We start from the raw sequence: 15,183 nt of genomic DNA on the forward strand, positions 1-15,183 counted from the left end.
CTGCGATCTGAACAGTCCTTGTATGATTTAAGTACTGATATAGATGTTTATGAGCCTCAAGAAGACGAACACAGGATTTTCATCACAAAACTCGACGACGTATGTTTTGTCAGCTTCCGGAAAACAGAATTTGTGCCCCAAAGATGGGGCGCAAACATGGCGTCTCCATACAGAGCCTTATGAATTTGACTACAACATTTGTTCGAACATCTTCCATACGGAACATCGCACAGACCTGAATCTTTACAAGCCTATTTGAATATTCATCCTTTTTAAATCTCTTTGATTCTTGAATTTATTTGTTGCAAGGTTTTGATGATGATGTGACATTCAAAAACCGCCAATAACATCTACTTTAAAACATTCAAGTGATGTGTTTTTTTAAAAAGAGTTAAAACTCTTTCTAGTGCAAGAATTTGTAGTAAATATCCCTTCCATGGAGTGGAGAGAGTTATGATTGTATAGATTAGCACTGAATTTACCTTTTATCTGACGGCAAACCACACCAACATCCTTGTTATGACCACAGTTATGACCTGCCCATCCTGCGTGACTGCATTGTGAAACTGATTTCTCATCTCCTCTACACCACACCCTATTCAGCCATATTGGGCCCGTTCCTTCTCCAAATGTTGCATCTTTAGGGGCTGAAAACGCTCCATTGTATCCGAGCTGATTACAAACCACATCAGCATCTTTTAGGTCCCAGTAGTCCCCACATATTGTTCCCCATGTACCACTATAATGTATTTCAACGCGTCCCAAAAATGGTGCATCGTTTGGACTCACCAAGCGAACTGTGTATAGAGAAGAAGACATTCAGTTTACATTACCTTAGCATAACAGAAACACCCCAGTTAATACAAGTAAGACAATTAACGGTCCGTTCCAACAAACGAAATACAGAAGTCAAATATTGAGATTGCTATTCTAACAACTATATATCGCGTTTCTTGTGTCATTTCAGAATGATTCTTAGACTGGAATTTTCTGCCTTGATCATATGTAACATGCCTGAAATCACATGGATGCATCAAATTCTGGCAATGAACAACGAAGCAGTTCCTACAAATTTTTTAAACTCTCAAGAAAAGCACTCTCTAACATTAGTTTGTGTTTCCTCGACGTATTTTGGCACCGTTTTACACACCGAGTTTTTTATGAACAAACTGATAATAAATGAATTATGTACATAAAATATTCGGTGTGCGAATCAATCAAGAGTGGCTACTTGAAGCTGGAACTGCTATAAGCGTTTCCTTCTTCACACAGCTTAGCCGTTAATTTCGACTTTGAAACGACCCAAGAACGGCTCTAATTCAAATGACTAACTCTTCATGTTCCGACCCGAATGCATTAATTATTGAAAACTGTTTTGAAGATGTCTCCCTGGAACTGCATTAAGAAGTACTGCGAATGAACGGGTATCTGAGTTCGTTGTCTGAGTCCACAAGCTCTCTTATTGGAATTTAGGGAAGTCCAGTTATGAAGAAAGTTGAGTGCCTGTTCGATGCAAACCGAGGTCAATGTTTTGAGTGGTACTTAAGAAGTTTTAAACAGGGTTTGTTTAAACGTCAGTGAATGAGATCAGAAACGCTATTATGGTCTACAACCTCTTTGTTTATTCTTTATTCATCAGTTAGGAAAGAGACCATTTCTTCCATATGTAAAGAATCGCAAAATACGAAACAAAATATAGAAGGGTAAAACGCTTTGTAAAGATTGATTCGAGTTGGGGATTCAGTTGCAGTTCAGACAGCGAGCCCTGCAACAGGATCGGCATTGCTCAAACGTTCTACTCTTTGTTGCCTGTTCTAGTTGTCTTTCTTCTATAGCTGGCAAGTACTTTGAAATCGTACACAGAGCCGATAAAATATCTCAACTAGTTGCGTTTTTGAACTTCTGAATGTTAACGTTAAAGGATCCTTACCGCAACTAAGAGAGTACGTTTTCAACAATCAACGGGATAGATTATACTTTGACCATTGGATGATAGCAAGTAGCAAAAAAGTAACAAAGCTCCTGGGAGGCTTGTGCTAAGCCGATTGTGGATGAAAATTCGACAGGCTGTATTTTTTTTTTTTAATTTCCACGCCTATCCTCTTTCCCCCTATCTTTGCATTGCTATGCTTTTTACCAAAAGTTCCTCTCGCTTTGGTCTCCTAGTCTCCCTGATTTTTAAAGGAAGGGCCGGAAATACATCAAGGACAACAAACCATTTCAAGCAACTGCGAATAAATAGTTCCAAATGTTCGGTCTCCTAGTGCCAAGATAACTGTTGTTGTATTAAAGTCGGAATAAATGAATTTAACTCTTAAAGTTGGAAAACCGAAAATGCAAGCACACGGGGTTAAGAAACGCCTGAAGGTGTTTTAACTGATTAATCTGCATTCAGTCACTAAATTGTACCTTTCGGATTGACCAGCTGCAGTTCGCTGGATACTTATTTGCAGAGCCTTGTGTAGCCGGAAAGAAACGTCTGTAGCAGCCGTTTTTCCTTTAAAGCGGCCGATAAAAGTTTCTCTTTTCACCTCTTTTAAATATACACGAACAATGTAGTCATGCTCATGTAACATAATTGCCAGAATTCATGCCAACAGGTCAAATGAAAATGAGCACGAAACGAGATTTTTCCCTGCAAGCACCACTTCTGATTTGACCGAAAGTCGGGAATAACGCTACGTGGCGTGGCTACTTGCCAGAATTAATAAGTTATCAAATAAGTCAGAAAGCCCTTTTTAAATTTAAACTATTAAAATTTTTAAAATTACCAAAATATTTTCAAACTGTCAGTTTAGGCAAAAAATTGTAAAAATTACCATATAGTGAATATACATGGCACCTGGAAACTGGTTTAGCAGATAAGAACGTGTCTCTGAAAGAATCAAACATCACGGGAAATGAGAATTTTCAACCCCCCTTCAAATTTCGCCGGCAGTTAGGTACTCAGGGGGGATACATAAAAATGCCCTTTTTTAAAACTTGCAGCACTCTTGTTGCCATGGTAACAACGGCTGCTCGTTCGAGGCCTGGGGCCTCATTTCCATACAAAAACATCGCAAAAAAGTGTAAAATGTTTATTCTTCTATCTCAAGCTAAATACAACGTTACAAATTGGTACTTCTAGCATACGTAGTGACATCATTCTTCTTTACCTTGAAAGTGAATTTGAACACACCAATAGATTATTTATCTTGGTACAGTTTCGGTCATTATTTGCTGTAGGGTAAAACAGGGAAAACATTTGTCTAAATTTCTCCAAAGGTACGCCGATTCTGGAACTAAAACTACGCACTTACTTGGTTATAACATTCTAGTTTTTAAATATGTAAAAATCTCTGCGGGCCGGCCTCTACTTTTCATAGTGGCAATTCGCGAACGAAACTCAAAAATCAGATATTGCATAAATTGGCAATGTTTACATCTAATGTTCTCAACAACAAACGTTTCAGACAAATGAAAAGTGCACGAATTTGAAAGAATGTTATCTTCTAAGCAATATTCTGAAGAGAAATCTCGCCTCTAGCTATAATGTTTTAAAAAAAATTGATCAACCTTCATGGAGGACTACTCGACGTAACTACAAACATGTACTTTGAATCATTTGCATATCATCCAGATTCCGAGTACTGTGCCTTCTTTCATGGGAATTTGAGCTATCCAAAATCCTCTGACGATACACCGTAACGGCTTGTCTGTCATTTGAAACATGTTAAAGTTGGCTGATCTATAGGAAACTATCGTAACACTGGTAATTTGTCATAAACATGTACGTTATCACGATGGCGTGACGCTGGATTTCACCGTACCGTAAGTTTCCACCAGGTCTTTCCAAAGAAGACGAGAAATGGAAATTTCTCGATATTTCAGCAGATTTCCGCGCATTCTGAAGTAAAAACAACCAAAAAAAAAAAAAAAAAAAAGAGATGAAAACCCTTAATAGGCTAGTTTCGAATTGTTAGTGCGAGAAAGTCTGGTAAGTAATTAAGAGCACCAAGTCGAGGCTGAGGGGAATAAGCGCTTATTTTGAAAACAGATCGGAGAGACTGTAAGTGTGATATGAGGTTTTGTGCGATCGCTGTGTGCAAAAACAACTCTAAAAAACGGCCGGATCTCAACTTTTTCGAGTTTCCAGGCGAAGAGAGACTTAAAAAGAAATGGATTGCCTTCTGTCGTCGGGCTGATAAGGAGTTTACGTCAATCAAGAACTTACACATATGCTCTGAACACTTTGAGACGAAACAAATCGTAAAGAAACTTTCTGGGATCAAAAAATCAGTACAAGGAACGGTTCCAACAATATTTAATCCATATTCAGACCCTAGATGTCCGAATCAACGCGAGGAAAGGTCCAGTGAGCGAAGAAAACGAAATTCAATTGAAGGCAAGAAAGAAGTAGTTCCCGCCAAAATTTTCCACGTCTCCACTGATATTGCTTTAAAAGATCATGACTACTTGGTAAAGGAAGACAAAGTTCATGGAATAAAAGATTTCGAGGAAAAGGAATGTGTGTCTGTTTCTTGTCAAACGGACATTGATCACCAACAAATGGACGATTTGATGAAAAATGTGTCGATGCTAAAAGCAGAAAACAAAAGAATTCGAAACGAACTCGATGATAAGCCAGCATTAAAACGAAAACTTTCCATGGACGATATACTGAAAAATGACGAATCCGTGAAATTCTACACGGGATTTCCAACATTGGCCTGTCTTATGGCTATATTTAATCTACTGAAACCTGCAGCCGAGAAACTGAAATACTGGGACAGCAATAAGGGGAAAAAAGTAAATTTTCAATACAGACCTGTAGAAAAGAGTGGCAAAAGGAGAAGTCTAACCATTTTGCAAGAATTTATTTTGACCTTGCTAAGACTTCGATTGGGTTTACTTGTTCAACACCTGTCAGACACTTTTTCCATCTCTAAATCTTCTGTTTGTAAGTTGTTCACCACTTGGATCTCCTTTCTTGCTATTACTTTGAGAGATGTTTTGTTGATTTGGCCTTCTAAAGAAATGGTTCGCCTAAACTTGCCCAGGTCATTTAGAAATTATCCATCCACTAAGGTTATAATTGATTGTACGGAGATATTCACTCAGAAACCTACCTCTCCTGCTGCACAGCGAGCCACGTGGAGTGAATATAAGAGCCATAACACTATGAAAACGTTAGTTGGAATAACTCCATCAGGATTTTTCAGTTTTGTGTCAAAATTATGGAGTGGAAGTACAAGTGACCGCAAACTCACCCAAAAGAGTGGAATTTTGGAATTGATTGAGGAAGGGGACCACATCATGGCTGACACAGGATTTGCAATCAGAGACTTGCTTACAAAGCGAAAGGCCTTCCTAAACATGCCTCCCTTCTCTAAAAAAGGTAACTCAATCCTTAAGTTATTGCTATTTACATGACATTCCCCTACTTACCCACCATGCACACAACAGTCATTAGTACTTCCTTTCCTCTCATGGATGTTTGTAACTTAAGAGAGACACATTATAAAGACAATCTCAACTTGAAATAAAGACTTAAAGACTGAAAGGTCAATATTAAACATTAATTTTTTATTTCTTGCAAAATAGATCAGCAACTGTCCAAAAAGTCACTGAAGACAACAAGAACAATTGCCAGTGCAAGAATTCATGTTGAGAGAGCCATTGAGAGGCTGAAAGACTTCCATATCCTACAAGGAAATCTGCCTATACCACTTACTTGTAAATCTTGCTGATAAAATATTAATAGTTTCTGCTGCTTTGTGTAACCTACTACCTCCACTTACAAAGTAGAACTCTATCGTATGCATCCAATTTATCATAGAAACAACTACAACTAACTTCACGAAGCAAAGAAATCTTTCAGATTTATCTTACCCTTAACTTAACCCACTTAAGACTGTTGGTTCAGTTCACAAAGAAAGGATGTTTTTTGGAATTCATCCACAGAAGATAACACTAGTTTACCAAAACAAAAAAGACTTGTGATACCACAATCACTTCCGTCATGTTTACAATATATGCATCTTGAAGTACTGTCATATATTTCTTGAGTTCAAAACAGTACAACATGTAAAAAAACAAGTGTATTTTTTAACCTGCAAACAGGTCATTAAGACTATTTTGCATCTTGTAAGTGTATAAATTGACTTCACGATAGACAGAGCTTGAATTGTTACTCAAGTGTGAGTAACCTCTTCAAGAATCTTTCCACTGAGGAGTTCAGGCACCATGTGTTCCAAAAAGAACTTTGATAGCTTCCCCACCATTTTATCCCACAGTTCTTTGTCAAATTTAACAGGTACCACTAAGATTCCCTTAAGAGTGTAAATGATAAGATTAAACTGTTCTAATCTAGCTAAAGCTAGCTGTCCTTGCATTTGATAATTCCAAGATGTTTCTTTTTTTACATAATATTTGCCAGCCACTACATCAAGGTAGTGAGCTGCTGCAACATGGGGTTGAAGATTTCTCTTGCTAAAAATGCTCTTGACCTCTAAAAGTGTCTTGGCACAACACTTACAAACTTGAATTCTGTCTGGAGAAGCTCCCAGATATGGATACTGTTTGTCTATGATAAGACCACTTTGAAAAACCTCCAAACCCCTATGTTTTGTTCTATGTTTCTTGATATACTCTTTGATGGCCACAACTTCCTTCTCATGACCCCAAGAAAGCTGATGTGGGGTGCTGTCCTCACTAAGAGGACAATAATTCATTAACAACTTCACTGTATTTTTGGAATTGGTTGTCTCTTTCATGTGGCATACCTTGTAAAAATTGGAGGCAGTTATCCTCCCTGCCCTCTGTGAAAACCAACATTTTGAATTACTTGTACTTTGACTCAATGTTTTCTGAAATATTACCTCAGTTGCAAACTCAGAATGATGCAGAAACTCTAAAAAGCTACTACAATGCTCATACGTAGGATTTTCCAAACTTTCACAATTATTTTGAGCAACAAATATGTCAGCTAACTCTTTAAGGGAATGTACCTCTGCATATTCTACTATTTCCTCATGATCAATGTCAGCAGATGTGATCTGGTCCAAGAGTTCTTCCTCACTCACAGCCTGGACTGGGGGTTTTGTTATAAACTGCAAAGCTACACATGAAGGGCAGCCTCTAATAATGTATTATAAAACTTCTCTTGGAATGACTGGGAGAGATTATCAGAGCACAAAGGGTTAAAGTCATGAGGTTTTGGACAGTCCTTAGATATTTTTCCATACTCTGATTTTTGAAATTTAACACTTTCCATTGGAACAGCATTTTCTGTGATTCTTTTCCGTTTCACCCAAAGGCAAGAAACTGACGTGCAAGTCTCCAAGTCATTTCTTTTAATAGTTGCTTCCAAATCAAACAGAGCAGCAGCTGTATGTCTGCACGCACCATCAGCACTATTATAAGAAACAAAATAATAGGACACTAGTCTCGTTTACCTTAAAGAGTCTGAGTTCATTCGCACAGAAATCAAATAAAACATTAAAAAGTAAAAAACCATCAGTTCATTCGCTTATAAGGAAAAGGAAAAAATATCGCACACACATGACTCACCCGCCTTTGCAAGCACAGTAGGCAGAGTAAATGCTTCCAGTATATTGAAGAACGATAAAACCCCAGTAGAAGTCTTTTCCATCTTCGGTTTTGGACCTTTCAGTAGGTTTTACTTTGAACTGGAAATAACAGTATCCATCCTTTTTACCTGTCTCGACATCACTTAAATCGTGGTAGTTCAGATCCTCCACATGCCCGTCTACAAACAAGCGAAAACCCTCGAGACTTTTGTACGAACGTAAACAGTCTTCATCGTAGCCATCTTTTCCAACAAGATAATGGTAAATATCAGGGAACCTGAAGTCTGGAACACCAGTAAAGTCATGAGTCCAATCCTTGAGCGAAAGTGGATGGGGAAGTAATTTTCCTCCTGGCAGTGTTATCTTGGAATTAATTAACTCATCACATTTCGTTGATTCCTCTTCGATTTTTGGAACTTTTATTTCCGCTGCATTCTTACATAGCTCCAGTAGTTCTGCTCTTCTCCTACTCTTACAGTTAATAGAAATTTGAATATCTCTTTCTCTTAAAAACTTTTGAAGCTCAGATACTTCCATATCGGCAAAGTTGGCATGGTTCACTGCCATGCTGAGACAACTTCTATTCCCCTCAGCCTCGTCTTGGTGCTAAAAACTAATTACCAGACTTTCTCGCACTGACAATTCGAAACTAGCCTATCAACACTGAGAGTAAGAGTATAAATTACATCTTGTCAGCGGTAGTACTACATGTAAAACCTTCCACTCGCGCGAAGACTATCTCAAAGTGGAGATTTTGAACAACTCAGTATCTCCACAATACAGGAAATGGAACAAGGATTTTATCACAATCATTTTCCACAAATTTAGCCTTTTTCAGGGAATCTTTTACGTGCTTGAACAATATTTTGGCTTTGAGCCTTGAGAATTCTTTTTCTTGATAATAAAATGCTATAGTAAGTGCCTACAAAATTACAAAGGCTCTTTTTTCGGTATCGTATGGACCGAGGAGTACAGATTTGTCACTGATGAACCAACGGGCACAGTCCTCTCAGTTTTTAGCTTGATAATCTCCACAGACTAACGTTATTGGACCGGACGATCGCCTTCTTCTTCCTGGTGAGCTGGCCAGCTGCATCTCAGGGGGAAATTAGAGACTGCGGACCTTTGACTTCCTGTGGTGTAAATCACCGGAAGATTGCGTTATGTTCATCTTTCTTTAAGCTTATAAAAGATATCCAGGAAACAAATATGGAAAATAATCGTAATGAAGTCGCTGTTCTTTTTCCTGAAGAGCCTAAAACAATCTAGATTACATAGTAAGAATGGGGAGTTTCATTCCAGTTACGAAGTACGCTTTGCGTGTGGATAATGAGTAGTTTGAAAGGTGGAATCATAAGATTATCTTTTCGTTGAATCTTTCATTTCGAATTTTGTTTTGATTTTTTTCTTGATCAAAACATGGAAGGAAACATTGACTGACTCGATTGCACTGCGGCTGTGATAAGTCACTCGTTATCATATCTTATGCAAATTTTCTGACAGTTTTCTAACAGTTTTCAGATGATTCGAAATATCTCAGTTCCTGTCAACCGGAAATTACCACTACCCAAACCGGCTCTTTGTAAGGAGAGGCATGTGGCAACTGGGTTTCACATGTGGTACTACCGCTCACAAGTTGTGATTTATACTCTCAGTCTCAGTGTTTACGAGCGTTTAATAGAGGTTTTCCTGTCTTTTGTTGGTTGTTTTTACCTCAGAATGCGCGGAAATCTGCTGAAATATCGAGAAATGTCCATTTTTCGTCTTCTTTGGAGGGAACTTGTGGAAACCTCATGTTACGGTGAAATCCAGCGGCACGCCATCGTGATCACGTACATGTTTATGACAAATGACCAGTGTTAAGATAGTTTCGTGTAGATCAGCCAACTTTAACATGTTTCAAATGACAGTCAAGTATAACGGTGTATCGTCAGAGGATTTCGAATTGCTCAAATTCCCATGAAAAAAGGTACAGTACTCAGAATCTGGATGATATGCAAACGATTTAAAGTACATGTTTGTAGTTACCTCGGGTTGATCAATGAAGGTTGATCAATTTTTTTAAAAATATTAAAGATAGAGGTGAGATTTTTCTTCGGTATATTACTTAGAAGATAACATTCTTTCAAATTCGTGCACTTTTCATTTGTCTGAAACTTTTGTTGTCGAGAACGTTAGATGTAAACATTGCCAACTTATGCAATATCTGATTTTTGAGCTTCGTTCGCGAATTGCCACCATGAAAAGTAGAGGCCAGCCTGCAGAGATTTTTACATATTTAAAAACTAGAATGTTATAACCAAGTAAGTGCGTAGTTTTAGTTCCAGAATCGGTGCACTTTTGGAAAAATTTAGACAAACGTTTTCCCTGTTTTACCCTACAGCAAAAATGACCGAAACCTGTACCAAGATGAATAATCTATTGATGTGTTCACATTCACTCCCAGGGAAAATTGAATACCTCAAAGTAAAGACGAATGATGTCACTATGTGTGCCAATCTGTACTGAATGTTTTATTTAGCTTGAAATAGAGAAATAAACATTTTACACTTTTTTTGTGATGTTTTTGTATAAAAATGAGGCCCCAGGCCTCGAACAAGCAGTCGTTGTTACCATGGCAATAATGCTGCAACCTTTAAAAAGGGCATTTTTGTGCATCCCCCCTGAGTGCCTAATTGGGTGCAAAATTTGAAGGAGGGGTTGAAAATTTTCATTTCCCAAGATGTTGGATTCTTACAGACTCGTTCTTAAAAAATCCTTAAGGACCTATAAGTTCCTCCACTGTTCAGAGTAAGCAGCGAAAATGGGGAAAATAGCTAGATCCGAAACACTGAGGCGTCTGACGGCGAAAATTGACTTGCTATTTTGACAGTTAACTGTAAAGATTTGTAATTTTGACGACTACGGTTAAATTTCTGGCTCTTTGACGCCTGACAGTTAAACCACTGAGACCCTCTAAAAGTATCAGACTTTCACAGAGGTTTGAACCTGTTCTTATTATGCAATGCCTTTTAAACTTTGTTGCCAAGCTTCCAATGATGGGTTTCCTACCTCCGCAAATACAGAGACGAAAAATTAGATTGGATCGAGAGAACCAAAATCATTGAAAAAAAAAGATAGCTGGTAAGTTCTTAAACTAACTGACCTTTTGGTTGCTGGCATACAGCACCAGCAACTTTATCGTGCCCACAGTTGTGAATTCCCCATCCTCCATTACTGCACTGGGTTAAAGACGTCTCATTTCCTATACAAGCAACGTCATCCAACCATATCTGACCAGTTCCTTGTCCAAATGCTGCATCATCAGGAGCTGATAAAGCTCCGTCGTATCCAAGCTGGCGACAAACTACATCAGCGTCCTGTAAGCCCCATGAGTCATCACAAATGGTTCCCCATGTACCATTGTAAAAAACTTCAACACGACCAGAATACGGTGAATTGGTGCGGCTTACCAAACGAACTGTTGTCAATATGAGAATATAAGTAAGCTTATTTTACATTTTAAATGCTCGTTAAAAGACCTGAAAAGATTCTTGATATGTTCATACTAGTATATAAAAGATGGCAACGGATTATGAATACCTCCTGGAAAACCCCTAACCGGACCTAAAGAAAATACAAATGTGGGTGTATCGAAGCCTTGCCTGTAGGTTGGCAAACTACGCCAGCGTCATCGTTGTGACGACAGTTGTGGGCTCCCCATCCTAAGTGAGTGCAGTCAGATATTGATAACTCATCTCCTTCACATTGCACGTCATCCAACCATATATGGCCCGTTCCTTGTCCAAATGCTGCGCGATGAACTGCTCGTATAGCTCCATCGTATCCAAGTTGGTGACAAACTACATCAGCGTCCTCTTTGTCCCAATAGTCGTCACAGATGGTTCCCCACCTATCATTGTGCAGTACTTCAACACGACCAGAGCTTGGTAATGAGAACTTCACTATACGAACAGCTGTTTAGTAAAAATAAAATTTAACTGGTGGTTGTTACTAGTAAACTAGCTTAGCTTATAAAATCTTTACGGCGGCCAATTTACATTATAAACTCAGTCGAAAACTCCAAATCATCAAATAACAACTAGAATTAGCTATTTGCTATAACTAGTAAGCTAGTGTTCTTGGAAATTGGCTGGAAAATTGCTGGTCAGTCTCAGAAACACAGAGAAATGCGTAGGTCAGTACGAATTCACTTATTGTCTGCAAAGGCTGGACATTTTTGCATATCAGTGAGATGCTGTGACTAGCAATTTAAGCATGAAAGCTTGATGGAACCGCCAGAGAGAAAAGGGCAGAATTCGGCGGGGTTGACTGACTAAACAGTCATTTCGCAGTACTTGGAGTAGGCTTTGCAAGAATAATGAAATATATTTTCCTTGCCGAAGGGTTAAACTAACTTTATTGTAATACTTTGGGAAAATTGAATATGGAGAAGTTGTAACATGAAACCAAATACAAACATGGCTGAGGAAAATGTTGATGAATTTGGACCAGGAGCTCTATTGAGCGCTCGAGAAACTCTTGTCCAACCATTACTCCTTCATATGGTGTCAATATTTCATATTTTTTCCTGCAATAAACGAAATCTTTTATGGGAATTGAGGAAGATGGAAAGAATTAGAAGAAGTATTTCATGCTTCTTCAAGCTAACTTACGAGCTATCGTTTATCAACTTGAAGAATCTGCCTTCGATTGTGTTGAAAGAAACTATATTATTAGACTGGGAGATTGTTGAAGCAAATAAAAGGAGAATGAAACGAGAGCCGAGACTTGGACGGAGTTAAGCCGTCTGTGAACTTGCAATTGTATAAGCAGCAGGTAGACTAACAGAGGGACAAACACACATATCTCGTTACGACCCTAATACAGAGGAGCTCGTATCAGGCAGGTAGACTAACAGAGGGACAAACGCTCATACCTCGTTACTACCCTAATACAGAGGAGCTCGTATCAGGCTGTTGTTGTATTCTTTTGGTGAGTCATCGATAGAGCTGTGTGTTGCAGATTACAAGTGACCACAAGTTATTAAAGCACAAGGAAATTAGATGGTACAAAATACACAACTTATGACGCAGCTAGTTATTCGAGTGTAAGAGTAAACTTTCATATTGCAATAGGATTGTCGAGGTAATGTTAATCCTGAAAATTATTTGATCTGACTGTACTTTTTCTACAAAAAAAGCTTGTACTTTTTCTACAAAAAAATGACTGTTTTTTCTCTTCAACCCCCACCTATCCATTGATAACTGTTGCAAATATACTACTCGACAGCCTGCGGAGAGTTTCAACCCAGGAAGCGCAGTAAAATAAACTAACTAGAGCTCTCCTTTCACGCTTGGCTAATTATGTCTACTATGGCCACAAGTGTTTTACTGGAAAATTCATCTTTATTTAAATTAATACAAAAGTAAATCATTACGTTATTCATGCTTTTGCGAAGTCGTTTGGATGGAATAAAGATGACGAGGTTTGTGATAGGTTTGTGAAGTCCACTGAAGATGGTGTAGCAAGAATTTGCGATGGAGTTTGCTCTTATATAGTTCATGTTAGAAAAAATAATGGCCAGCAAATGTGAACCAACATTTAATAGCAGTAAAGATAATCACTGATGAAAATGATAACGGGTACAAAAGAAGGTTGTAAAGGAAGTAAAGCAAAGCACACGTCATCAGGGACAGTTAAGACGGGTTAAGACTTTCTCGCAAGAGTTAAAAGTTTATTTTTACAGCCTATCCCTAAGATTGCCTTCGACCGTGCAGCCATATATATGCGACTGCTGCTCGTTGTGGTCTCACATTAAATGCGGCGGTGTGACCCCTAAGCAATATCTAATTTTGCAGTCGTCCGGCAATACATCGCACACTTGCGAGTCATGTATGGAGGCTCTTCGCCAATTACCTTTTGCGGACTCGAGTTTGAACTCTAGCATCGGAACCGAGAATATGATCTCGGGAAATACAATTCAGAAGCCTTAAAAATTTTGATAAACTGCATTTTCTACATGATTTGCATAATGTTCCTTTCCAAGTAGCTGAGATATTTGACGACGTTAACGATAAGCTCTACGTGTTTGATTGTCTATACGAGGACATTCTTGGTGGGCATGCACCTTTGATACAGGTCCGCATAAGGGGAAATCAAGTTCCCTTTATGAATGAACAATGGCGCAAAGCTATTCGTCAGAAAAACCGTTTGTGGAAACGTTTCATCCGCGAAAGAACTGATGCTAATTATGAATTGTACAAGAGACAAAGGAACATTTGCACTTCTCTTAGACGCAAAGCTATTAAAACTTTCTTCGACAAAAAAAGTGAGTCGGAAAACCCAAGGGAGTTTTGGGACACATACCGCCCATTTTTGCATTCAGGGAAAAGTACGCAAGCAAATGACATAGTATTAAAAGAACACGATGTCGTGATAACAGACAAAAAACAAATGGCGGAGCTTTTTAATAGCTATTTTGTCAAAATCGCGGACGACATGCCAGAGATTACTGAACAGAGTTATGGAAAAGAGTTGGATGCGCATCCTAGCATTCACGCGATTTTCAACAACAATGAACAGCTCGCTGTGAGAAACAAATTTGCTTTTCAGTATACTAATAAAACCCAAGTGGAAGCTTTGTTACTCAAAATCAACTCCCGCAAATCCTGTGGTCATGACGTAATACCACCGCGACTGGTAAAAGAGTCTGCCAACGCGATTTCTGGTCCTATTGCAGCAATAATGAATCACTCGATCAGGACAGTACAGTATCCGTCGCGCTGGAAATTAGATCAAGTTGCTCCTTTATTTAAAAAGGACGATGAACTGAACAAAGCAATTATCGACCAGTGACCGTTCTACCTGCGCTCAATAATGTTTTCGAGAGGCTGCTTTCAGCTCAAATGGGCGACTTTTACCAAAACATATTGTCAGAATACGTATCTGCGTACAGAAGGCACCATAGCTGTGAGACATCTTTGCTTAGGCTGACTGAGGACTGGAGGCGTAGTCTAGATAATAAAGAGATCGTGGCGGTTATGTCAATGGATTTGGCAAAAGCTTTCGACACCGTACCTCATGCTTAGCGTATGGTTTGGATGTCCCTCCTATTAGTCCCTCCTATTGAAACCTGGTTGAAACCTCCTATTGAAACCTCCTATTGAAACCTCCTATTGAAACCTGGTATGGTTTGGATGTCCCTCCTTTTAGTCCCTCCTATTGAAACCTGAGAGCGTATGGTTTGGATGAATCTAGCTGTGCCCTTATCGGTGACTACTTGACCGATAGAATGCAGCGAGTGAAAATTGGCGATACTTATTCGGATTGGATGAGCGTGAAGCATGGCGTGCCTCAAGGCAGCGTCCTGGGACTCATGTTTTTCAACATGTTCCTTAATGACCTCATCTTTCACATTAAGTCTGTAAAACTAAATACTTATGCTGATAACTGCCAACTGCACAAATCTGACGTAGACCCAGTAGCCTTGGAACAGCGGATCAATCATGATGTACAAATAGCAAACAAATGGTTCGAAGACAATGGGATGAAAGCCAACCCCGCTAAACACCAAGGTATGGTTCTTGGCAAAACCGATTACCCTTTCTCCTTCTCAACCACAAGATGCCTG

The 15,183-nt window shown here is 38.8% G+C and overlaps 2 protein-coding genes and 2 pseudogenes across 3 annotated transcripts in view; 2 read left to right on the top strand and 2 right to left on the bottom strand.

The window, feature by feature from the left end:
* Positions 1 to 15,183, bottom strand: part of LOC111344733 (scavenger receptor cysteine-rich domain superfamily protein-like) — a 43,316-nt gene that overhangs the window by 15,124 nt on the left and 13,009 nt on the right. For both annotated transcript variants that reach the window (XM_088727252.1, XM_088727251.1), the window contains exons 6-8: positions 11,216 to 11,527; positions 10,717 to 11,031; positions 483 to 797 (exon numbers count right to left, since the gene is read on the bottom strand). In XM_088727252.1, coding sequence (XP_088583378.1) covers positions 483 to 797; positions 10,717 to 11,031; positions 11,216 to 11,527 — 942 coding nt within the window. The remainder of the gene's footprint in view (positions 1 to 482; positions 798 to 10,716; positions 11,032 to 11,215; positions 11,528 to 15,183) is intronic.
* On the top strand, positions 3,933 to 6,526 carry LOC148727021 (uncharacterized; annotated as a pseudogene).
* On the bottom strand, positions 5,899 to 8,138 carry LOC148727022 (uncharacterized). The gene is made up of 3 exons (XM_088728619.1): positions 7,552 to 8,138; positions 7,176 to 7,394; positions 5,899 to 7,131 (listed from the first exon to the last, which is right to left on the bottom strand). The coding sequence occupies exons 1-3, from the start codon at positions 8,136 to 8,138 to the stop codon at positions 6,174 to 6,176; spliced, it is 1,764 nt and encodes a 587-aa protein (XP_088584745.1). The 3' UTR covers positions 5,899 to 6,173.
* Positions 13,508 to 14,959, top strand: LOC148727023 (uncharacterized; annotated as a pseudogene).

This window comes from Stylophora pistillata, chromosome 7, assembly GCF_964205215.1.
Source record: "Stylophora pistillata chromosome 7, jaStyPist1.2, whole genome shotgun sequence".
NCBI classification, from domain to species: Eukaryota; Metazoa; Cnidaria; class Anthozoa; order Scleractinia; family Pocilloporidae; genus Stylophora; species Stylophora pistillata.

Bases quoted from the DNA above. Each gene is read 5' to 3' on its own strand.
- LOC148727022 (XM_088728619.1), bottom strand. From the start codon at position 8,138: ATGGCAGTGAACCATGCCAACTTTGCCGATATGGAAGTATCTGAGCTT. The intron at 7,395-7,551 runs GTGAGTCATGTG...TTCTTATAATAG, and splicing joins TACTGTGCTTGCAAAGGCGG to TGCTGATGGTGCGTGCAGAC. The intron at 7,132-7,175 runs GTGCTCTGATAA...AGAAGTTTTATA, and splicing joins CCTCATGACTTTAACCCTTT to ATACATTATTAGAGGCTGCC.